General features: G+C 35.8%; 2 protein-coding genes across 3 annotated transcripts in view; both read left to right on the plus strand.

Moving 5' to 3' along the window:
• LOC101893689 (RYamide receptor) overlaps positions 1-27,184 on the plus strand; it is a 449,765-nt gene that overhangs the window by 342,167 nt on the left and 80,414 nt on the right. The window lies entirely within an intron of this gene.
• LOC101892314 (uncharacterized) lies at positions 24,725-27,116 on the plus strand. The gene is made up of 2 exons (XM_005180100.4): positions 24,725-25,780; positions 25,840-27,116. Exons 1-2 carry the CDS (start codon positions 25,456-25,458, stop codon positions 26,385-26,387), a joined length of 873 nt encoding a protein of 290 aa, XP_005180157.2. The 5' UTR covers positions 24,725-25,455; the 3' UTR covers positions 26,388-27,116.

Raw genomic sequence — 27,184 nt, forward strand, 5'->3', positions numbered from 1 at the left:
GTGCAAAATTGTAGCTTCCTATCTTTATTCGTTTTGGCTCAGCGTCTTAGAATTTTACGGTAATCAAGAATATATATACTTTGTTATGTCTAAAATTATTATTTCGTTGAGTTAAAAACGAAATGACGATGTCAATATATCCTCCATGTATTGTGAAGGGTATAAAAAATACTTCTTTGTCATAATTTTCGCATTTTATGAGAATTAAAAGGGAGGGACCAAAAGGGGAGTTCCGATATATTTAATCTATTCATCAGATATTGTGTTGGTAAGAATAATGCAATGTGCAAAATTTGAAGAAATGTTTATTTCACATTTTATAAGGGTTATTATTACTCAAAATGTTGATCCTTTGAAGGTGTTGATCCTTTGATAGAGTAGATCGATATTGACAACTGATTTAGCACTGATGCTAATATTGGGATTTGCAATGTTTGCACAAAATAGGATAATCTTTTCTTATTCTATGAGGTAAATTATTTTCTTTGAACATTTTGACCTTTTGTGAGGGAGATACCAAAAATTGTGGAACGATATAGCACATCTCCGAACTCGATCTAAGTTTAACAGTAATAATAATAGTTATTGCACGTATGAGACAGACGGACGAATACTCCAACATCGACCCCAAATATCTGGAAAATGATTTCGTCTGATTCGATGGGGCACGTTTTAGCCGTACCAAACGATATATTTAGCTGTACCAAACGGTATAAAAATACCATTGTCTTGAGAGATTTGTATACTCTAGTCAAACACATTTTCAGATCTATTGACATTTTATCGCGAATTATAGATACGTAGGGTCGTTTCCTCCCGACTATATTCTTTGTGAAAAGGGGAGCTTCTTCTCTATATACGCCGATCAGACGGCCGTATATATACGCGCAACCAGCTTCTTCGATGAGAGATTTTTTGAAGCAGCTGCTTAGCTTAAGCTTACTTAGTAGCTAGCTTTTTGGTGGTTTAACAGTCTCAACAATCGGTATATCAATCGACTGGGATCCGCCTCTAACTCATCAACCACTTTGTTCCTTACTATATTGCTATGTCCCGGAACCAAACAAATACCGTTACAGGGGGACCATACGAAAAATGGAATTTTATAGAGGATTTCCTGTCATAGGCAGATGCAGCCCATTGCAAACTCTTAACCCTAACTTGGAAACAATTCCATTGAAAAATATGAGTAAAATACCGGGAGATACAATTATATTAAAAACATTGATTTTCATTTTCACTACAAAACACTGTAAAATAAATTTAATCTTATAGTTGGCTTGGCATTTTACTTTTAGAAAACTCCATCTACTTTTCTCAAATACCATTAGCAAAACGATGAACATAATATACTAAACCTAGTTAATCCAAATGTAACACAAGTGATACAAAAATCCCTGCCAAACATTTTCACACACACACTCTCATATATCTTATCTTCAACACTAATTGCTTTACAACAACAGCAGTCAATTTAAATGTCATATTTTATCTCCGAAAATTTCCCAAAAACTCCATGTGTGGCAAATGCCATGCCAACGATGGTTTGGGGACCACAAAATAAAAGTGGAACCATAAAAAGCATATTGTTCATAATAAATAATGGATATAACGTAAGGCGTGCTAACCAATTCAATAGCTTTCTCAGTGCGTTGCATTGAACATGTATTCATTTCCGCTTGACATGCGTCTGATTTTGCTACGCTTTTAAGAAATTATTGTCTTTAATAAAAAATGTAATAAATGTTATCAAAGGTAGATAAATGAGCAGTGTTTCTTGTTATTTGTCAATTTATTTGAAGCCAAGCTGGGTTTGTATTCCGAATTGTAATGGCTTGTGGAGTCGAAATAAAAATTTTAGAATTTTAGACCCCACAAAGTATATATATTCGTGATCAGCATCAATTTCTATGTTGTTTAGCGATACCCGTCGGTGTGAATCACTTTAATACGAAATGAAGTAGGTTGATGAAATTTTACTAAGATGTGTGTTAACTCTGTAGGACTTTTGGTATTGAAAATTGCATAGAACTCTCAATATAGGCCTAAGTTTTGACATAGTCCCCACATAACGGTGCCTCCAGCTATTAGGAATTTTGATGATTTGTGTCACACTTTTCACTGAAATATTTTAAATTTGGAATTAGAAGTTCCTACAACCTATGACAGAAAACTTGTCCTGTATGAGCAGGTCCACCTCCCTATTTTCGATATTTTGATGATTTTAACGATATCAATCACCCGAAATGTTTCAAATTTCGCATTCGAAGTTTGTAATGGGTGCCTAAAAATTGCATATGCAGGTCCACGTTTTCGTATAGCCCCCATACAACGGTACCTCCCGATTTTCAGTGTTTTTCACACAATGGAAAAGTAATCCCGAAATTCACTCCATTTGGTCTGATATTAGGCATTTTTTGCCCAATAAACTTGGAATCGGATTAAGGATATATATGGGAGCTATATATATAAATCTTAGCCGTTCTCAATAAAATTTGGCAAAGGTCTTTCCTAGCTTTATAAGATATCTGGTAACAAATTTCATTGTTGTCGAATGAACATATATATATGGGAACTATAGGTATATATGAACCGAACCGAATTCGATGTACTTGCTTCTAGACTAAATTCGATTGGATATACAAAAATTCAGGACTTTTGGAAAAATATTAGCCAATCTGAGCCGATTTTGACAAAATTTGATTCCCTTATTTAAGATCTGCATCTGATGTCTGGTATCAAATATCATTGTTGTGAAATGCATAGTACGCTTGTGAGCGACTTTAAAACTCAAATCGGAAAAAACATATACACCAAATATGAAGTAACGCAGTCCTTTTGAGTTGATATTAGCCATTTTGTGCACAATTAACCCGAAATCCTTTGAAGATATATGGGTGCTATATATAAATCTGATCCGGGTTCGTCCTTAGGTCAAACAAATGTAGTTTGTAAAATTGCATCTCAATCGGATAATAAGTGCGACCTACATTTTGTTCACATGGACGGACGGACAGACGGACTAATATACATAAATCGACTCAGAAAGTGATTCTATGAAGATCCTCAAAAGGAACTATGGGTCTATCTCGCTTCCTTCTCCATGTTACAAACAAATGCACAAAGACATAACACCCTTACCACTATGTATTATTGCCCTCATAAAATGGTACATCCCTTAATTTGAAGATCTTATTGGTTATGAGAAAAAATTACTTATACAGGTTCGCGTCTTCGTATAGCCCCCGTATAAAGTTCATCATTCGAAAAAGGTATTTTTCGAAATTTGTTGAAAATTTTCAAGTCCCTTCCAAATGGTGAAGGGAATTCAAAGTTCGGCCGGCCGAACTTACTGCTCTTTTACTTGTTTTTCATATTTTATATGTTTTCTAATAAAACATGATAATTGAATTTTCAAAATATCACACATTCAAGAGAACTCAACATGATTTTATTAAACATTTTCATAAATGTTTAATGTTGCGGTTTTCATACCTCCGTGCACATTTTGATTAACATTTATACGCGATAATTATATTTTATAGCAGCACAAATGAAATAATCTTTTCACGTTATTTAATTTCGTTTGTCTGTGAAATTGCAAAATTTCTTTCAAAAGCCACAATCACAAATATTAATTTCCGTTTCTATTGAAATCTGCAACTGCTTGTTATTTACCGCACAAATTCGTTGCCATAGTTGCGAATTGTAACATATTTCTTAAATATAGCTTATAAAAGTATGGTGGTTATATTAATGGTATATAACGTTGTAATCTCCTTGTGATATGTGCAAAGAACGGAAATTTAATTTAATTGATCATTAATAGTTAAATGCACATATGAAGGGTGAGAGGATTCATTTCGAATCGGAAATATGTTAATATCAAGGTTTTGTCAAAAAGATATAGTATCATAGAGTTTATAGAATCTTGTAACTTGTAAAAATAAACCTCTGAAATTCACTTTCACATAAAAAAAACTATATTTTTAATTTTACAGAAAATTAACCTCAGGAACCTTATTGTTTCAACATTAAAAGATGCAAATTTGTCTACTTGACAAACCAAAACTTTTTTAAACGATATCAAAAAACTATAAATTCATACGCATTTATTCCAATTACATAAGTTGAAATTAGTAACGACTCCAAATATTAATCCAAAACCCACGATGCAGTAACCATTAACCTATAGTTATCCCAATCCTGACTTCATGGAGAATTACGTAAGGATCAGGCCATAAATGCTGCCTGTGAAGTGATATAAAAGTGGACAGAGGAAGAAATTATATAATTCTTTTTTTCGGCGAGTTACCCAATTTGTGGAGGAGCCCATCCAAACTTTTACATACGTTTGCTCTGATTTTAAATACCTATAAGTTGGTGTATGATTATTTTGTGTTGAATAAACTTCCACCCGTTCTTTAAGTACTTAACCAAACCAAAATACATGGTTGGCGACAATGAATGTTTGCTAGCGCATTGCATATCGCTTAAGTTAATGATTATTACATAGCAATGTTGCCATAAAACTAAAAATGCACATAAGCTAATATAGCTCTTAAGTTGTGACATTCGCAACAGAAAAACATGAGTTCTCCATTCCCGCATATGAACAACTGGATTTCGCTTATAATTCAGTCATAGTAGTCAGACAGCTTATCAACTGACACTAAAACCATCTTCCTCTGAATGGATAAATGTACAAATGTGTATGGAATATTTTTGTCGCAGTGACATTTTCCTGACAGAGTGTCAGTTCAAGATTATTTCATGTAGGGTAGCAAAATTGCAATGCGAAGCGTGCAGAAGAAATTACGTTTTTGTATTCAACTAAGCTTGTATTTTAAACAGAAATGGGCTTAAAGTGAGTATACGCCCAGATGGCGGAAAACGCTGAAATTTTTACCGAAGTTATCCTAATGACAAGGACTCTATATCTCGGGAAGTATGGAATAAAATATGTTGTTGTAATTATTATAACCAGTAAGGAAAAGTCAAAAGTCGGGCGGGGTCGACTATATCATACCCAACACCACTATGCATATTTAGTAGAGGTTCCATAACCAAAGAATTTATTTCAAGTAAATTATACCATCTATGAACATTTGGCTTTACAGCAGTTATAGTTTGCTATAGAATGCATGACATCACTTAAAGGAGGATTATATTAAAAAAAATATATATCAGAGCCGAGTTGCACAAAATGGAAACGTACGTCCAGAAATTCACTCCATGATATTAGCCATTATTTGCACAATAAACCTGAAATCGGGTTAAGGATATATATGGGAGATATATCCAAATCGTTGCGGTTCTCGATAAAATTTTGCAGAGGTATTTCTGAGCTTTATAAGATATCTGGTACCAAATATAATTGTTGTCGAATGCATATTAAGAATGCAAATCGGAATTTAATGTACTTGCTTCTAGTCTGAATTCGGTCGGAAATGCCAAAATTCAGTTCATTTGGACTTATATTGGACATTTGGTGCACAATTAACCTGAAATCGGTTGAGCATATAAATGGACCCATATACAAATCTGAACCGATCTTAATTAAATTTGCAAAGGTATTTCTGGGCTGTATCTGATAACTGGTATCAAATATCATTGTTGTCGAATAAATATTTCGAATGTGAGATACTTTGAACCCCAAATCGGATAAAACTTATACAGGGTGAGATAAAACAACTGCAACAAAGTCAAACGCCATGATTTTTACATTTTTCTTTAATTTATTGAATAGAAGCAAAAAATAGCATCAAATTTTAGAATAAGTTTAGATTTGTTCGAATTTGTCACCTTTTGCACGGATTATGGCCTTCAAACGGCCAATGCGGTATTTTGGCCCATTCCCGGTGAAGCGCTTGCTTGAGGTGATCGACACTTTGATATTTTTTAGTGCTAACCGAGTTTCCAAGATACTCCAGCCACAATAGTCCAACGGATTGGTATCTGGAGATTTTGGTGGCCATTGTGCTGAAAGTGAAGCGAGGAACCTCATATTGTAACCATCGTGCTGAGTGCGATGGTGCTGAGTCCTGTTGGAATGTCCAATGTCTGCGGCCAAAATGTTTGCGTGCCCAAGGCTTTAATACACCCTCCAAAATATTTTCGCAATAATATTCGGCATTTATTCTTATGCCACGGTCGATTAATACGAGCGGAGAGAGACCATCGGCTGTTATGGCGGCAGACGCCATCACCATGGCAGGCGCTTAAGTTCTGGTGGCCAACCGAAGGTTGCACATTTTCAGCTGATCTCTTTCAGCTGACTGCTGAACAACGAATGTTTTTTCATCGGAGAAAACCAAATTCGGCAGTTCACCACTTTCGGCCAAACGAATCAACTCTTCAGCTCTCCTGAGTCTATTTTCTTTCTGTTGCGGTGTAAGTTCTTGCACTTTTTGAAATGTCAATGACTTTACTCCGAGTTCATTTTTCAATATTTGCCGAATGGAAAATTGCGATATGTTCAGTTAACGAGCCATTTTTCCGCCACTGCGACACGGGTTTCGTTCAAGTCGCTGCTTTATTTCGTCTCTTTATTTACATTTCTGCTGATGTTGCTGTTTTCTTCCGTCCACTTCCTTGACGTCGGGCTACGGTACCAGTATCACGGTAACGAGCGATGGTACGAGACACAAAAGGTTTATTCACATTTAAATGCTGGAGTGCTCTAACGATAGCCAATTGTCGTTTTCTAGCCAAATATAAAGAAATCACACTATCAGGTTAAATTTCATCACGAATAACTTTTTTTTTTTGAAAATTCTCACCAAAGTGCTTTTGTACGCTTGTAAACAATATAATGAACTGTCACTGAAATAATTTTAACAGATGTCGGACGAGTGGCTTAGTAGCTTCAGTTGGTTGCAGTTTTTTCATCTGACTCTTTGTAATGTTGATAAACGTAAAAAATCATGTTTAGAGTCGATTAAAGCATGTGTAAAGAAAAATTACAGATCCCATTTATTGTGGGATTGAGACAAAATTTTGTATAGTTTAACTAAGAACTCTTTTGGTATTGATGGTTATGGACTCAGGTGTATACTGCACAAGACCGAATAATATATATTTTGTCACATATGTCGTAGAAGAAATTTTATGACATTTTTAGAACTTCGGTTCAGATATAGCTGTAGCTCCCATAGACATTATTATTATACCGTAATGGGAGCTACATTACAATGATATACGGCGCACGAGAAAATACAAATACAACGTCGAAGTGTCTGCGATAAGTTTTGTCGACAACAGTTCGTATTTAGATATATCTGCCATATACACAATTTATGAGAAATCAATTCAGACTAAGATGTAGTTTCCATCTGATTTTATATTAAAACCAATCTGAAGTTGCAACACGCATTCAATACTAGGGTCAAGTCTGCTGATTATGAGGTGTGGTTTCGGGCATGATATGATCTAGACCGTCAGACTTTTATGCTTCCCTTACTATTTTTTTGTCCCCTTTTTAATTCCGAAACAAACAGCACTCATTTAAAACATTTTCAATTGAATAAGTATATTTACTAACTGTAACTATGTAACGACTGAATTTTCTAATATGGAATTTTCAATATAAAATATATTTCATAATAACAAAATCCCAAATAATTCTTACCACATCCAAATATTCTTATCTTTGCTGCAATCAATGTTATTTATGTATTATTATCATCATTTGTATTTTTTTCGGATAAAATCAAATGCACACATACACACAGATGTAAGCTTTAAGTGTGTGTGGCCAAGCATATGTTTACTTCGTTTCGTTTAATGCAGCAGCAGCCTTATGTGCATACAAATATACACAAGTTTTCACATTTCTGCTACCAGATATTGGATTGCTGCTGCATCTGATAACCGGTGATTATTTATAACAAATCTTCAGCTAACAAGAAGATAAATCGCATCGCATCAATTGTGCAAGCTGGCATTTATTGTGGAATCTTTACTTTCATTCATGTCTTGTCTCGATGTATATGCGATCAACAGAAATAATTCATAAACTACACTCGAAGTTGCATTTTAAAATCATAGAAATATTATAGATATGTTGGAATAATATAACGTGTTCAGCTGAGTTTCCCCTCTGCAAATATATCAAAACGTTGGTGAGTTTATCAACTTGAATCTTTTTCGACGCAAACTGATCATTTTCGACTTTCAATTGATGACATTTATGACCCCAAACTTCTTACATCAATTTGTCTTGAGGTTCTTGGTAATTACTTTATTTAAAATTGTTCTTTGAAAAAGTACCGTCACAGAGGGTATACATCATTTGAAACGCCCAAAATTTGTCATCGAAACCGTTAGGTTTTTGGACTAAATTCGTTTTAGGACATATAGAGTTCGCCGTGTGTCCGGCCGTCTGAAATAATCGTGTATTTGTAGAAGGGAGTATCCGAAATAATATATAGATAATAGATACAGATAGATATAGTACAGTTAAAAACTATGAATTGATCATATTTGCCACCTCCTACTTGAACCTCGCACACGATGTAACACAACTTGGTTTGTCGTAATATTTATATCAAATTAAGTTAAAAGAAGTGGTGATGGTCGTACAACCATAACAAATGGGAGAAATAAAAATAACAATAGCAAAATCTGAAATCAGTATCCCAGTTTTTTTTTATGTGGATAACATCATATGAATATATGTTAGTACCGTTTAATGGGGTATAAAAAAGCCTGTGGAGGAAGAACCCGCTGTGAACTCTAAACACCCAATTTTGAACTATTGTGTTAGAAAATGTGGCTAAAAACATCAAAATACTGAATATGGGGATTGTATTCTGGAAGGAAAGTATGTGGCGCAAAGCCCTTTAAAAATATGGGATGTGGTTTTTTAGATTCAATTACCGAAATATTAGAGGGTGACAGGAACCACCCCTCATCCGTCGAGTCTTAACCGCGCAAAACCCCACTATATCGGCAACACCACTCTAAGGCAAAACTTATTGTTTTTTCTATACAATGATATGTTGCTACAAAATGGTGCCCTACGTGTGCCCCGAAACCACGACAGTACGACTAAGTGTCTCATGCTCTACAGACTGAACCAGCCGGGCAAAACACCATCTACGGGCAACACCACACTACGAAAAATTATGTTTTTTATACCCTCCACTTTCAAAAAGAGGATATATTAATTTTTTTTTTCATTCCGTTTGTATCGTCCCTAAATATTCGTCAAAGACCCCATATTATACAGGGTGAGATAAAAAAACTGCAACAAGGTAAAACGCCATAATTTTTACATATTTTTTTTTAAATTTTATTGAATGAAACCAAAAATTGTCGGAATGTCCGAGTGGTCACCGGAGATTTTGGTGGTCATTGTGCCCTGGAAATGAAGCGAGGAACCTTTCTTGGTGTAACCATTCTTGGGTGCTTAATACACCATGACCGGCGCTTGAGTTCTGGTGGCCAACCGAAGGTGCACAGTTTCAGCTGACCTCTTTGGCAAATAAACACGATCATTTTGTTTGTTTACAAACTGCTGAACATCGAATGTTTCCTCATCGGAGAAAACCAAATTCGGCAGTTCACCACTTTCGGCCAAGCGAAGTAACTCTTTAGCTCTTTTGAGTCTATTTTCTTCCTGTTGCAGTGTAAGTTCTTGCACATTTTGGAACTTTAATGGCTTTACCCCGAGCTCATTTTTCAATATTTGTCGAATGGAATATTGCGATGTATTCAGCTCACGAGCCATTTTTCGGCCACTGCGACGCGGGTTTCAATCAAGTCGCTTCTTTACTTGTCAAACCAATTCTGCTGATGTTGCTGTTTTCTTCCGTCCACTTCCTTGATGTCGGGCTACGCTACCAGTATCACAGTAACGAGCGTGGTACGAGACACAGAAGATTTATTCACATTTAAATGCTGGAGTGCTCTGACGATAGCCAAATTTTCCAGCCAAATATGAAGAAATCACACTATCACGCTTGAATTCCATCACGAATAACTTTTTTTGGAAAATTCTCACCAAAATGCTTTTGTACGCTTGTAAACGATATAATGAGCTGTCACTGGAATAATTTTAAAAGCTGTCGGACGAGTGGCTTTGAAATGACAGCAGTCTGAAATTAGTTGCAGTTTTTTCATCTCACTCTGTATATGTTTCATTCGATCTGGACTTTCAGTCCCTCACATTCGTAATATACACTCTACAATAATAATATTCGTTACCAGGTATCTCAAAGAGCTCAGAAATAACTTTATGGATCGGCTTATATAGCTCCCATTTAGTGGTGAAATCGATTCAGAATTGGATTTAAATTATAACTGCTCTAAAGTCAGGGGTTGATAGGTAGTATGATCTACTTCAAATGAATTTCCAATATAAATTATTTTGTTACATAGTCGGCCCCGCCCGATTTTTAATTTTCCTTACTTGTTTTTACTTGTTTCTCTACAAACAACGGTTGCTACAACTCTATTCAAAGTCGTAGCTTTCTATCACACTCCATTTGAACAATAGACGGACGAACATGACTAAATCGAAATTTTACGCTGTTCAAGAATATATACTTTGTTGGGTCTAAAATTATATTACATTAATATACTCTCCATTCAAGGTGTGGTAGAGGGTATAGAAATGATTTTCGAACTTTGAACGGCACTTAGAGCACTCTTTAATAAACAGTTGTTGTACGGTAAAATTTTATAATCAATCCACGTTTTGGTATAACCCCCACCTTTTAACAAACATATTAAATAATGATTTAGTTATTGCTATTTTAAGAGCCTCTTTAAAATTTTGTATTTTACGCTGCCGCTAGACCAAGAACGAGGCACGCTCATATTTTAAAACCATCGTCTTAAAGATTTAAACATTTTATTTTTTATAGAAGGTTCAATTTACTTCCCAAACCCGACCAAAGATGTAAATCCTAATAATTTTTCGTATCTGTTTTCCATCTTATTTACGACCACAATCTATTGGAAATGAGTCGCTTTTTCTTTGGGTGTTAATGGGTTAGTGCTTATTTTTTTCAATCGCAAACATAGTTTTTCGGTATCTATCATCATCCAAATGTATGCGTGTGTGTGAATATTCAAGGATGCATGAGTGATACTCTGGGTATGTTTTCCGTGAAATTTTCTTCCATTTTTTATTTTTTCTCTTAACAAATCTCATAATATTTTTCCACACATGTGTGTGAGTGTGCGAGCACACTATGCTAACATTTATTATTTACCATTTGTCTACGGTATTTTGCGTTTCTTTTTTTTTTTTCAATTTTTTTTCTTGATATTGTTGTTGTTGTGGCTCAAAGTGTTTGTTTTGTTGTAGATTTTCTCGTTATGAATGGATATTTGTTGGGTACTACGCTTTGTTGCACTTCTATGTTGCTGTTGATGGCACGGCACTGCTGTTGACATTGTTGGCACGACAAACAACCAACTAAAGTGAGGTTAGGTGTGCGTGAATCGTTTGTTGTCAACAAATTTTGATTTAATAATGTGTTAATGTGAGAAGCAGCTTCAGGAAAACGATGGTCCGTGATTGCTTCCGGAATGCATTGAGTGGTCATGATGTTCCACCACATGTGTGCAAATATTGTGTTGACTCAAGTGCACTCTGAGTCTGTTTGTGGGTAAATGCAGGTTTGTGGTCTATTTAACTTGTGTGCATAACAAACACGCATATGCAAATTTTGGTACGTCGGTTTAATAATCCTTAATACTAGTTTTAAAATGTTCTAATTATGATGATGAGTTTAAACTTAGCTTGCTGATAAATTTTAAATAATTAAAGGAGTTATCACGCCACATCAATGCCAACGTATTGACAAACTATTATAAAATCTGGTCATATATTGTACACTATTTCAAGTTTCTAAGCTCCATATTAAATGTTTCAAAGAGTGGCGCAACAATTTTGGGAACCTTTGTCTTGGCTATCAAAAGTTTGGCCTAAGAGCCACTCACTTCTCCTTAATTCGGGATTTCGCAAGCCAAAGGGCGAAATAATAATATATCTTTAGGTTCCGAGGCCCTGCAGCCGAGCGATATATGTTATTTCTAATTCAGCTAAAAAGTGTGGCTATAAACATTATATCGGGTGCCTTCGTTAAAGAAGGGCTATATGAAAACATGTGTAGACAATTTGCTACCATAGATGGCGAACATCAAATCCGAAATAGGAAAAAAATATATATTGCGAAATGTGTGTTAAAACCATTAAAATATTAAATATGCAGAAACCATTTTTGTCATAGGACTCCAATTTTTATACCCTCAGCCTCAGGGTATATATCTTTTGATACGACCAAAACCGGTCTCATTGAAATAATGGTTTTAGGTCCTAGGTCTCCTTGGACCAAATCCGTTTTAGAACATTCGGAGCCGATCTAGTGGTCCCGGTCTGTCTGCCTGACTTAACTTCATTATTCAGACCATTAACGATGCGTCAAGTGGGCCCTTAATGTGTCTCTCAAACATTTTCTCTATGCACTTTTTGTTTGTTTTCCATTTTTTGTTTCTTTTTGGTTTTGTTAAGAATTTATCATCACAAAATTGTTAAATGTTTCTTTTACACGTTTAATGGTGTTCAGCCACAGAGAGAACACATGTTCTTGTTGTGTCCAACAAAGATGAATGATTTGAATGGCATTTTATGATTCTATTTTATGTCAATATTGTATTGGTTCTCCAAAGCGCCAATAATGTCTTCAGCAGGGGGTGAGGGGAAAAATAAGAGTCGAATTTATAGATCAGTACAAGAAAGTTTTGAAATTTTAAGTACAAAATAAACAAAGGAGGAACACGACATAAATTACTCAAAAAAATGGGAAAGATCTTTTGTGCCAACATCGAGATGGACAGCCATAGACAATAAGGTCCATAAAAGATTTGAACAGCCAACAGCCCCAAATTGAAGAAGTGATCATGAAGATCTTCTATATAAAAATAGTAATTAAAAGTTCTTCTATCTGAAAAGGACTTCTAGTCTTTCAATTGCTGACTTTTTAAAGGACTCTAGTCCTTCAATTGCTGACTTTTTAAAGGAATGTTTCAGAATGCATCTTAGATAGATGAAGTCCTTTTCAGATAGAAGAACTTGTAATTACTATTATTATATAGGAGATCTTCATGGTCACTTGCTGTCGGCTGTTCAAATTATTTATGGACATTATTTCCTATGGCTCTTACTACAAAATACCCTATTCTCTGAAGAAAACGTCAAAGAAGATTTCTGTGAGAAGAAGACCCCTGAAAGTGTTCTCTATGAAGAATATCTCATAAGACAAGAAAATTTTGTTCAAACTTTGCAAATCCTAGTATTTGTATCAGTGAATGTTGGAAAATGTAATATCGGCCCATTTCATCAAGTATCTCCCGCCAGAAGGCCCATCAACACAAGATATTGTGTGAAGATAGGATATGGGGGATCACTCCTTTAGTAACTCGCTCATAAAGAGTCAACATTTTAAATAACCAAACGCTCATAAAATGGGAAATAATCATCCGACTCTTTTCAATTTCACACATCCCAATATATATCTGCTAACACATGATTTGGTGTAAAGATGGCATATTTCTTTAAATGTGGGATATGTCTGTCGAATCCTTCTGCTCAAAATGTAAAAATTTTTATAAACAACTAATAGCATTAAATTGGAAACTAGAATATGTGGAATATGTTTATCAGTATTATGTGAAATGTATGAAATGAAATTAAGTTTTAAGTAAGAAAAAAACATTTCGAAACAATGGCTTTAAACGTGTTCCACCTTAAACTGCAAATACCAGTGGTATCCGATTGGAGAAAACAGTAAAAGTTTTCAAAATACAATTAAGTGGAAGGAATGAGGGCAATATCAAACAGGAACATATGTAGAACATTTTTAACTACAAGGATTATTATATTTGATATTTGTAGTTTTTGAAAATAAAAGGTTTGTTTTATTTATCATTTTTAGGTTTAAGGATATATATGGACGCTATATCCTAGTCTAAACCGATCTCGATAAAACTTCACAGGGGTATTTTTGAGCAGTATCTAATGCCCCGTACCAAATATCATTCTTGTGGAGTGCATATTACGCATTTGAAGGACTTAAAACCCCAAATCGAATGAAACATATATATGGGACCTATAATTTGCAATCAAATGGGATGTACTTGCTTCTAGACTGAATTCGATGGTACATACCATAATTCAGGTCATTTGGACTTATATTGGTCATTTGGTGTACAATTAACCCGAAATCGGTTGAAGATATGTGCTAGCTATATATAAATCTTCACAGGGGTATTTTTGAGCTGTATCTAATGCCCCGTACCAAATATCATTCTTGTGGAGTGCATATTACGCATTTGAAGGACTTAAAACCCCAAATCGAATGAAACATATATATGGGACCTATAATTTGCAATCAAATGGGATGTACTTGCTTCTAGACTGAATTCGATGGTACATACCATAATTCAGGTCATTTGGACTTATATTGGTCATTTGGTGTACAATTAACCCGAAATCGGTTGAAGATATGTGCTAGCTATATATAAATCTGATCCGATTATCATCATAAGGTTCTTCCTAGGGCCAAACAAATATTTTTTAGAAAATTTCAGCTCAATCGTAAATAAATGTGACCCGCAAGAATACATGAACAGACGGACGGACGGACTGACATGCATAAATCGACTCAGAAAGAGTTTCTATGAAGATCTTCAAAAGTACATATGGGTCTATCTCGATTCATTCTCCCTGATGCATGATGCACAAAGACATAATACCCTTATCACTATGTGGTGTAGGATATAAAAAGCAGCCGGGCCGAACTTTTAATACCCTCTACCAAGGAAGGAACTTGAACATTTTTAGGAAAAAATCCATTGAAAATCCATTCTGCCATAGGCTGTAATACCGATTCCGAACTTTAAGTACGAGATTTGAAACTACTGCATTGGATAATGTCACTAATTTAATAAAAATACAAAGGAAGGCGTGGTCCTGCGAAGAAAATTTTCTGTCATAGATTGTAGTATACTTACGAACTTCAAATACTACAATTCCGGCGAATAATGCTCTAAAATCTTTAAAATACCGAATACCTTGAGTTATATGGGGGCTATATACCGTTATGTGGGGGCTATACGGAGACATGAACCTGTATACACAATTTTTTTTGTCATATGCTGCAGTGCCCATTAAGATCTTCAAATACGAAATTTGAAACAATTCAGTTAGATAAATTAGCTAAAATCATCAAAAATGCCGAAAAAATAAGATATCTTTATATGTGGGCTCTATGAAAACTCGGTCCATGGCCCATTCACGTACTTAACCAGCCTAGTGGCAAATTATTAGCCTTCTATCTCAACAGACAGACGGCCATCGCTAAATCGACTTAGAATTTTATGCTATTACAGAAAATATATACTTTGTAAGGTCTGACATAAGGAATGACATAGTTAAGATACCCTCCATGGAATGGTGGAGGGTATAGAAACTATATTTTACATAGGATTGTTATGTGAAAATAAGAAGTGTAGCAGCCCCTTTTAATTAACATGATCATATTTGTAATATCTGTATCATGCTATGTTACATCGAATGTTATGTTAGGCGGTAGCAGTGGCTTTTGTAACAGCGATGTTTTAACCCTTTCACTCAAAGGAGCAAATTAACTACGATTTTCTTTTGCTATATTTTATTGCATCTTCTTGTTTGACGAAGTTTAATGTGTCAAACTTCCCACTAACATAGCAATATTTAGGATAATTTTTGCTTCCTTTTGCTTTGCAAATGAATAACTATTAAATCAACATATTGACTTACCAATATATTTGTTCTAGACAATATAATGATTTAACTCATTTTTAGCTGTTCACAGAAATGATGTTGCAATTTTCTATTCTGATCGAGCTGCAGGAAAATAAAATTGGTTAAACAAAAAAACCATCATTCATTTTAGGAAACATAATATAATATTAAAATATTCATTAAGACTTTGAAAGCTTTAAAGTTACATAAGCAAGTGAGGACGAATTCTGCTCGAATTATTTTGTCTCAGAGTAAAATAATTATTATTAAAATATTAGTAAAAACCCATCCTAAGGGAAGTAGTTTCCACACTTGGAGTATCCCACGCTTACGGGAGAAAAATGTTAAAAAGGTTAAAACTTTAAACCAATTAAGCTTCTATTTCCTGCTGAAGCAAAAATATCTAAAACTGTTGGTGACAAATCTAATATCTCCGCATCTTTTTTTGTTGGTCTTAAACGGCTAATATGTGCTCGGGTATTGCCCACGGAAAAATAGACAGATGTATTAAATTTAGGCTAGCCATTCACATTTGTTGTTGGTATTGCTCTTTAAACATTTAAAAGAAATAAAAAATACGAATATTTAATTTCCTTGGAAAATCTCTAATGGTTTTTCTACCTTTTATTGATACAGGGAACAAATAACTTTCAAAATCAGTCTCGCTATAGCTACAAACGTTAATTATATTTCGATATTATTACCAACAATGGTTACAAAAATGTTAAATAATTTGTACTCAGAGCTGAGCTTCCTTTATGCAAACCAACGTTTCATTCCAAATTCCAGTTTTGCGCTAAAGATTCGCCACACTTGTTGGGTAATAACTAAGCAGTGGACAAGATTTTTGGTGCCATCCTACCGGAAGCAAAAATCCAAGGCAGCAACATTCAATTCCCACCAAATGTTATGTGTCAGTGTTCGTTCAAATAAAACAGAAATGAAAATAAAAAATATTTTTGCTAAACCACCTCCACAACATTTGGACTTTTACCGAAAGCCAATTGCAGTTGAAAGCCGCAATAAAAAATGCAAATCTTGTTTTTCATCTTCAGACCAGCGACAGCAGCATCGCAAAACTGAAAACCAACAGCCCTGGCCAAAGACAAAAGAGGTGAAACATGTTTCAGTCAGTCATTGAATTTCCGCTATTCATCCAGGCAGAGGCTTCTTTTCATCTTCAGCTGCGACTGCCCTCGCCGTCCTCGTCTTCGCTGCCATCATCTTCATCTTCTTTTGTTGGTGATTTCACCTTGAAAGGATGAATGGATTGCATAATATTCGCACTCGTGGACGAGTGTTTGTCTCTGCAACTGAACTCTGGTCTCTAAAGTTGTAGTGCAATTTAGCATCGTTGGAATCTCATGGAAGCCCAAAAACAACAAAATGCAGAAAAACGAGTAAAACGCTTTTGATGACTTTAAAGATGATGACGCTGATGGTGGAGGGGCGAAGGCTGTTGTTGCTTTAGCACAAAAACAATGACTTCATTGAAATCGAATGGCAAAAAACGCCATCATCATCATAATCATCATTGGTTCCAGTGACTTTCAAAGGCTGTTTTAATTCTTTGGACGAAGAGAAAGAGTTGTGTAAAAATGGTGTTAATAATCATTCATCCACGAAGACATTGGAGAAGGAACACCTCAATTCGGACGACCTCATTTCTGTTTGCTCAGCATCGAATTAAGGCAACACCAATTTGATTTATATACTTGGCAAACTAATAAACATCATTTAAACCGCATACATTAAAGTCCGATGTTGTCTCTCGAGAATATTATAAATAATATGGGTGGCAACAATGTTGGTTTTAATACGAAGGCCAATGAGTCGAACAGGTGCAAATAATTTTGAACGTCTTTAATGCAACATTTTTGGATCTGTTTACTTGATAAATAATTGCAAGTGTCCCCTTCTACTTTATTAGGCAAAAACTTGGCATTAATACCTAAAACGGATAATATTCGGATTCTAAAAATGAAAACGTCTCAATTGGCCGAATTTAAATCCGAGATGCACTCGATCAAATGTTATCATTTCCTTCAATACGTTTCCCCATTCATCTTAATTCCCTCCTGAATTGGCCACTTCGTTCCACAAATTTCTTAATATTCAATGTCCTCCGCATAAAGAGTGACCATAATTTTGCTGATAGATCTCTTGAAGTACGATGTTCGATCATGCCTTCCCCTCACTTCACAACAAATTTTGGGACATCTTAGCACACTTTTCCAATTTGATCTAGAATCACGAGGATCAGTCTTGGTACGCAGGCGTGGAATAAGTCTGGGTTTTTTGGACCTTTGTACTAAAAGGATACGAAAAGTCTTAAAATTATCTAAAAATTAAATACTTTATATTTATTGGACACACGGAATAAGCTTTATATTGGACACACGGAATAAGCTAGAATTCCAAAATGAGGGCCACTTGTGAAGTGCAGTATAGATTTATAGACATAGAAACTTGAACTTTATGGTTACGAACATTTTTAAAATGGTACAAAACTTCTAAAATGGTACCATGTGGTATTATGTGAACGAATTGGGCTAAAAACTTGAAATTTGGTACGAGAATCAAGGCTGGAAAGTAAATTCGATATATGAAGGTGTTTCGTTTAGGGCGAAAGGATGAAGCTTGAATTTGAAATTTAGTATTGGGATCCACTGTTGGTGGTGGGCTTGGGATAAATAGGTGGTTTTGAAGCCCAAATTTTAAAATTTTGAATTGGTGCGCTGTTTAGGTGTAGCCTGAACATACAAAGGTGGATTATTTGTACTATAAATTTACGAGAATAGCTCTACCAGCACCAAATAAATAAAAAAATAAATAAAAATGGAATAAAATCCGGCCAAGCCGAACATTTAATATTCTCCACCATTTGGAAGAAAATTGCAAAATATAAAAACATGTTAAAATATACCGCTATAATTTTAAAAATTCCAATTGTCTTCCAGAGAAGGTGGTGCGGTTTGCGAACTCCAAATATAAACTACACATTGGAGTTCTGTTGAAAAATATAGCTGAAACCATTAAAAGTAATGGAATATTGCAGGAAACCGTTAAATGGGGACTACACGAAGAAGTGAATTTGTGATAGTAAGCAATTGAAAATTTGAAATAATTCTAAAAAACAATTGCGGAAAACATCGAAAAGTACTGAATGTTTGGAGGTACCGTAATATGCGTGCAGTACAGGACATTTTCTGTCATATTAAGAAGTACCCATAGTACTGCAAATACATACAATTCCGGTAAAAAGTGCGACACAAATCTTCGAAATAATGAATATCTGGAGGTATATGGGGCTTACGCGAAAACTTGGTCATATAAAACCAATTATCTGCCAGAGAAGGCGATGAATATCCCGAATTGTAAATACCAATTTTCAGATATTTATGTTGAACATGTAAAAAGCAGCTAAGTTCGGCCGGGCCAAACTGAAGGCAGTTGAAATTTTTCTTGCATAAAACATTTTTTTGTCATAGGCTGTAGTACCCATTGCGAACTTTAAATACGAAATTTGATACAATTCTGGTGAATAATGTCGCAAAAATCATGAAAATACCGAGTAGTAGGAGGTACCGTCATATGGAGGCTATACGAAGATGTGGACCTGCATACGAATTTTTTTGCCATAGATTGTGCTGCCCATTAAGATCCTTCAATACGAAATTTGAAACGATTTCGGTGAATAATGCTGCTGAAATTATCAAAATAGCGACTATCGGGAGGTACCGTTATATGGGGGTTATACGAAAAAGTAGACCGACATGGCCCATTTACGAACTAAACCTGCCAAAACTTGGACCTATATAGACAATACTACTCTGGGATGTTGCCTACTTGCTGGGAACACAAATTGGAAATTTAAAAATGTTTTGGCTAACACAACCAAAACACCATAAATCTGGCGGTACAGTTATATGGGGTTTTACCAAAACGTGGACGTACTTTGGCCATTTTCAAAACCAAAAGTCTTGCAGATATAAAATATATCTGAGAAAATTTTGATAATAATAAATTTTAGACTCCACAAATTATATATAATCTTGATCAGCATAAAATTCTATATCGACTTAGACCATCAGACATCGGTCTAGATTCCGAACGAAATACTAACCTTTTTCGTCAAGATTATACAGAATTTGTGGAGTCTAAAATGTTAATTTCGAGAAGTTAGAAACGGAATGACAAAATTAATATTCCCTTCATTTGATTGTGGACGGTAAAAAAGGAACGACTCTCAAATATAATTTAGCAGAAGATTTTAGTGAAAGAATATTTATATATTATATTTTAAAACATGAGCCCTTATCGTACCATACTACGCGCTTTAAGTTCAAATGTCAAAAAAGACTATACCTTATGAAACTACGATATTGGTCTACAAAAATCTATTGTTTTTAGTACTTCTTGGTACAAATTTTCGAAAACCCTGCCTTACATCCCAACACCCAATATGTTAAATTTCGAGAATCCACAGAAATGGGCCTTTGCTTCCTCTCCCACAAGAGTTCAAAATTTTAAAAAATAATAATCTTATATATAACCTTAAATATAGCGAAAGGAGTACGCGATAGTTAATATTTTTATTATTCTTAATATAAATTATTTACATAATTATTCGGTCTGGTCTGAAAATGTTTAATATTGGACCGTAAATTCGCGTTCCTCTCCCACAAAATGTCAAAATTTAAAGAAATATAAAATTTTTAAAGGTGGAGATTCAAGGTCGGCTTTCTTTAAAATTTGTTCGTCCCAATATTTTTGCCTATATTCAAGCCTATATTGCCTATATTCATGCGAAATAGTGGTACCTGGTGATATACAGTGGTGCGTGGTGATATTTATATCAGACCTAGATCAATATCGATCATGGAAATGTTGGTGAACCATTTCTCATACATCAACTGAAGGTCAAAATTGTGAGTACTAATAAAAGCATAGACAAGGCCGCCTTGCTTCCAGGAAACCATTAATAAATTTATTTCGCTTGGTAAATGTAGGATATGAAATGAACCACACTGATAGCTTTCCATTGATCGTTTTTCATTAATGCGAGGAGCAAGAAACATTAACCCCATTTATTGACTTTTGAAATGATAATTTTTCGCCCCGGCAAAAATAGTCAACAACATCTGTTCGATATGCCCTCGGCAATTAAATGGGATAACATCACGTTTTGGCTAGATTTCCAATTTACATACATATTGACTTGTTTTATTATTGATTTCAAATAACTTGAGTTAATCGCAAATTACACGATCACGAATATTTCACCGTTTTTCCTCTACAACAAAACTAAAAAAAAATCAAAAAATACTAATCACAAGATAAAAACTCCATAAAATTTCATAAAATCAAACAGCAGCAAAAACCATCATCTTTTAAAGGAAGAAATAAATCGTGACTCAATCAAAATAATCTTCCAGAAGAAAATATGTACGTTGGAATTGTCATGTCAGTGCGACTTCGCACACAGCCCAAATAAATGGCACAAACAACTGGAGACGCTGTGGGTCGACTTCTTAATAACATTTTCCCGATGAGAGCAAGAGAAAACCTACATTTTCTGTTAATACAGAAGAGAGTAAGGCCTTTTACCTCTGATTTCTTTAATACCAGACTTCGGGAGAAACTTTAAGTTGGCAAAAGTCTTGTGTTTTACTCAAACATGTTATTTCTATTAGCATGTTAGGAGAAAATATTTGTTTGTTAAGGTGACCATGTATGCATTGTAGATACATTTCACCAAAACTCTTAAATACATTTGGCGAAAGATTGGCAGCATGTGTTCCCATTATGTAAGAAAGATCCTTGCATAGAACTATAAACATAGGTCTAAGTTTTGGTAAGGTCCCCAGATAATTGGACCTCCAAATATTCACTTTTCACCGGAAATATTTCAAATTGCAATTTTAAGTTGCTTCAAATTTCGTATTGTAAGTTCGTAATGGGTGTTGCAGTCTGTGACCAAAAATGGCCTATGCAGGTGCACGCCTTTGTATAGGTCCCATATAACGCACCTCCCTATATTTGGTATTTTGAAATAATTCAAATTTCGAATTTGAAGCTTCTAAAGGGTACTATAGTCTATGACAGTAAATTACATATGCTGGTCCAGGTCTTCGTAAAGCCCCCATATAACTTTATTTTGATCATTTTAGCGACATTGTTCATTGAAAAGCCGGTACACCCAAAACAAGTCACTTTTTGGTGCGGAATTTGGTCCAGAGTCATAATTGGAAATTTTTCTTCGAAAATGAGCCGGCAGTCACCACTACGTTATCAGACCATGTTGAACGAAAAGTTGCATATTGCCAACATTTGGTTTCAACAGGACGAAGTCTATGTTGATATCTGGAATTGAGATATGGAAGTGGTTTTGGAAATGTGTGCTATGACTGTTCGAAATGTATTTGGTGAGGGGATAAGCTGAAATACTGGAATTTGATAATTAGGTCACTGTTGATTACTAGGGTTTACATATGGAGACGTTGAATACGTTTTGGGCCAAAAGATTGGCCCATTGTGCCATGGTTTTACTAATGTCCTACTCGGTAAATTTCAAAATGAAAGATTTTGAAGACTTTTTGGCGCAAAAGATTAACATGTTCCTATTATTCTTTCCGAAAGAGAAAACTTGGATAATATATAAAGCCTTGAAATTCTAAAAATGTAGTTCAATAGGTGAGGTTTTGTCATACCTGATAATTTTTGCATTTTGAGTACTAAAGCGGCCTAACACGAACTTTTTGAACGAATCTAAACATTTTCATTCGCAAAAACGTTTGGCCAACGTCAAATATGACATTCAGAGTTCTTAATATGCTCAACAGGACCTTTCCACCTCAAAAGGAATTTTTAACACACCGCCCCCCCCCCCCCACCCAGACTTTAACAAGAGTTTAATAGTGTATTTGGGGATAAGCATTATGGTTTAATATGTTCGCCATTTTTGCCATAAAGTACGTAGGAATTAACAAGATATTGATTTTTATGGGTTTATACCTTTTTCTGATACAAATAGAAAAGTTCTTGTTTACATCATTTTATAAAATTCTATAAACTTTTTACCATTTAGATTTTTATACTGTTCTCGTGCGAGTTTTCAGATACCCGAAAATTAAATAAAACTTTTTGGGCGGTCACCCTTTTGTAAACCCGTTCAAACTCATTTTTTTTTTAATTTACCGCTTTTTCTCTAACTTATGAGTTGTATAGCTCTCAAACTTAGCCTCTATCTCCCTAATACGACGACATTTGCCGAAAAGAAAGAAAAAACTATTACGAAGATTCATCCATCCTTTTTTACAGTCGTGCCATGCCGTAATGTTGCTGCTACGGCTGCTTCTTCATTTCTGACCATTCATTATGGCATTACGCCGAAGTATTGTTGCTGTTGTTAATATTATCACGTTTTTGCTGTTGTTGCTATTGTTGTTATTGTGAGTATACGCGTACTTATGGAGCAAACTCAGTGCCCATTGCGGACCAAATATCGTCGGTCTGTTTAGCGGCTATGCTGTAATACGTGCTGATTGTGCGGTAATTTTACAATGTGCTTCGTCTGCCTGTGTGTCGGCTATTTGGTTGCCTTGCTGGTCGACTGGCTGGCTAACTGACTCACTGTAACGATTGTTGCTTTGAACTGTAATTGCTGTGGCCAGAGTCACACACAACGACTATGTAATGTCTCTTTGCACTCACAAGCAAATCGTCACATCAATACAATGACAATCAGCAATGATGATTTGATGAAGAAGAATTGAAGATGTAATGCAAAGGGTTATAAAAATAGAGTTATTTATTTAAAGTTATTGCGTTGTTTCAAAGCAGATAATTTGGCAACTATAGCAATTTGCTTATGGCATACTTTGCACAATGATGTCGTCTTGGATTTTACATGCATACTAGCTGAACCCGGCGTGCTTCGTTACTCCTTTCGTTTTATATGCATTTTCTTTCAAAAATAAATAAATAAATTCAAGAATTAAAAAAACGTAAATAATGTAATAAAATGTAAGATAAAAAATTGCTAAATTTAGTCGTGTATACGAAGGGACTGTCCTTGAGGGTATATTAAATTTGTCATTCCGTTTGTAACACCTCTGAATATTCGTCATAGAGCCCGTAAAGACCCCACTGCTAGCATAAAATTTCAAGTCTACTTAACGATGACCGTCTGTCTGTCTATTGAAATCACGATACAGCCCACACTATTTGACGTAGAGTACATTTGCACAGTAGATTGTGTTGTGTCTAGGATAGTTGGTATTGAAAATGAGATATATCGGTCCACGTTTTGGGGTAGCCCCCATATAATGGTAGCTCCTTATATTCGGTATTTTGATGGTTTTGAAAACCAATTTGTTTAAAAAGTGGTATTTGTAGTTCGTTATGGGTTCTAGCTCCAGTGGGGAGTATTATATTCATAGGTCCACGTTTTCGTATAGCCCACATATTAGTGATTTGGCGATTTATATCGTGTTTGGAGCATAAAATACTTGAAATCGGACGAAAATGTATATGAGAGCTATATCCAAATCTAAACCGATTTCAAAGTGTCGCCGTTTCGCGTCAAACTTCGACTAGATATGCTTCATCAGTCCACTCATTCTTGAACCTCCCCACAAATCGTAAATTTTTTGAAAATCATATATAAAGCGAACGGAAGACAGCATTCCATTAAACTTTCATACATGGTTTGAAATCCTATTCAACATATATCATCGTGAAAATCTTCAACACTGCATACCTTATTGAGTAACCCAATAGAGTAAAACGTCAATACTTGTGTACAAGTATTAGTTGTTACTGTAATTTGAATGGACATGTTGCTGTCAAGAGACTAACTTTGTTTACATACAAAAATAATCCCCCTCTCCGAGGTCCATTGTGAAGAAAATTTCCAAAAAAAAAAACTTCATGCAATCTAGTGATGATGTTGCTGTTTTATGTTTTTGTTTTGTTTTTGCAACGTTGGTAAAGAAATAGTAATGGGGCCTACGGCCATGGCGTCAACAGATCAGCAGCAACAATAACAAAAAAGCATTGCGACATCACCTTTTTCCACCGAAGAGGATGATATGGACCTGAACCAAGTAAGCCTTACCATTGTTTTGGAAATTTTCTCCTGCCTGGGTTGTGCGACAGTGATTGCTGGTGTGAACCTTCTCCCAGCCAAATTGAGGAGAGCGAGAGAGAGCTTCACAACAAATAGAAGAAGTCACCGTCTCAAACTCATCCAAGTCCCAAATAACAGCTGTTTTGGTATTTGTATGCATGCCACTGCAAATGAATTTGGAGCTGTTGTAGACAAACTCTGGCTAACAGAGGTGAACTCCATCAGTTTTGGTATAAATGGATGATGCGGCAGCTGGAGACCGCCAGTAAACCATTCGATTTAGTTTAATAAACAACAATAAAAAAAAGTCGCAACCTCAATCGCGAATCAGAACTTTCCATCTTTTCCAACCCCCTATCTTTTGCTTACAACAACCACAGTTTTTGGTCGGTCTGACGGAGTAGTTCGGAGCACCGCAGACAAAGGATTACCATTGATTGCATCAAGTCTGTGTAGAAAAGAGTTACGTTACATAACAATTTAATTGTTCTATCGAAAGTTCGAGGAAACCCTACAGGCCAAAATGAAGGCATTTATTTTAATGTCATGCCTGGCTCTGGCTGCCGCTAGACCAGAAGCTGGTTATGCATACAACAGACCAGGTGGAAGTGGAGGTGGTGGTGGCGGCGGTTTCGGTGGAAGCTCCGGAGGTGGCGGATTTGGTGGTGGAGGTTTCGGCGGTGGTGGTTCCGGAGGCTTTGGTGGTGGTAGCTCCGTAGGTTTTGGAGGTGGTGGCTCCGGAGGATTCGGAGGTGGTTCTAGTGGAGGTGGTGGTTTTGGAGGTGGCGGATTTGGTGGTGGATCTGGTGGCGGTTTTGGCGGTGGTTCTGGCGGAGGTTTTGGTGGCGGTAAGTTGGGAAGTAATAATGTAAGATTTGGGCCTTTTATTGAGTTTCAATCATTTTAGGATCCGGTGGTGGTTTTGGCGGCGGTGGCTCAATTGGCGGTTTTGGTGGAGGCGGCGGCGGTGGCACTACCTTGGTACAAAAACACATCTATGTCCATGTTCCTCCACCAGAGCCCGAGGAGTCTCGTCCTCGTCCCAACATCCCTGTTGGTCAAGCCCAAAAACACTACAAGATCATTTTCATCAAGGCTCCATCACCTCCATCTTACCAAGCTCCAGTCATACCAGTGCAGCCACAGAACGAAGAGAAGACCTTGGTTTACGTATTGGTTAAGAAACCCGACGACCAACAAGATATTGTTATTCCAACTCCTGCTCCAACTCAGCCTTCCAAACCCGAAGTCTACTTCATCAAATACAAGACCCAAAAGGATGGCGGCAGTGGTGGTGGATCCGGTGGTTATGATTCTGGCAGTGGCGGTATTGGAGGTGGTAGTGGAGGTGGTGGCAGCGGTGGCTACGATTTGGGTGGTGGCTCTGGCGGCGGCAGTGGTGGCGGTGCTCCATCAACCAACTACGGTCCTCCTGGTAAATCTGGTCCTTACTAAAAACGATCAGATACAGACCAAGGCGGAGTAAAAAATTAGCACTCATATGACCACTGACATGTTGTTTGAAAAGAACCAATCGACATTAACGCTATCTACTACTAGTCCTACTAGAAAACACAACCATTTTTGCATCTAGACCATTCAAAAATCAAATGATTGACTTTTGACTTCTCGGACGAGACCAACAATCCAATTCAATGACGCTGTGACTTTTTCCAAAATATAATTAACGAAAATAGGACGTCCAGTTCTTAAGAAAGGTTCCAACGAACAGTTGGAAAAGTGGACTTCTCCCACGAACCTGAGAACGCAATGAATGAAAAGAACAAAGTACACATGAAGATCTGTGGTTATCCTGCTCATCGCAAAAAAAAAGAAAACAATACTCATCCTCTTGTATATAAGCCATGTTTTATTCTATATCCTCAACTTGTGATCATCTGTCTATATCGCTCTCTGTATAGTTCTCTTTGGGCTGACTATGGTCCGAACTGTGACACTATCCTGTCCATCTATTGTTGTTAGTTTAAGGATGTCTGCTTTGGAGATTTAATTCAAGAGTTAAGTTTTAATTTTTTGTTAATATTATTTTTTATGTTTTGTTTTTAACGAAATCTCCCAGGTGGGCGCGTTATGTTAAATTGTTTATTAATTAATTGTATTAATTTGTTAAGTACTTTTATTATGCACAATAAAAACGACGGTGACAAAATTTGAAAAAACAAACACACACGCCCTAATTGTTATTCTCATTGGGAATGTCAGAGAAAAGCCACTTGAAATTTTAATTGAAA

Source organism: Musca domestica, unplaced genomic scaffold, assembly GCF_030504385.1.
Source record: "Musca domestica strain aabys unplaced genomic scaffold, Musca_domestica.polishedcontigs.V.1.1 4, whole genome shotgun sequence".
NCBI classification, from domain to species: domain Eukaryota; kingdom Metazoa; phylum Arthropoda; class Insecta; order Diptera; family Muscidae; genus Musca; species Musca domestica.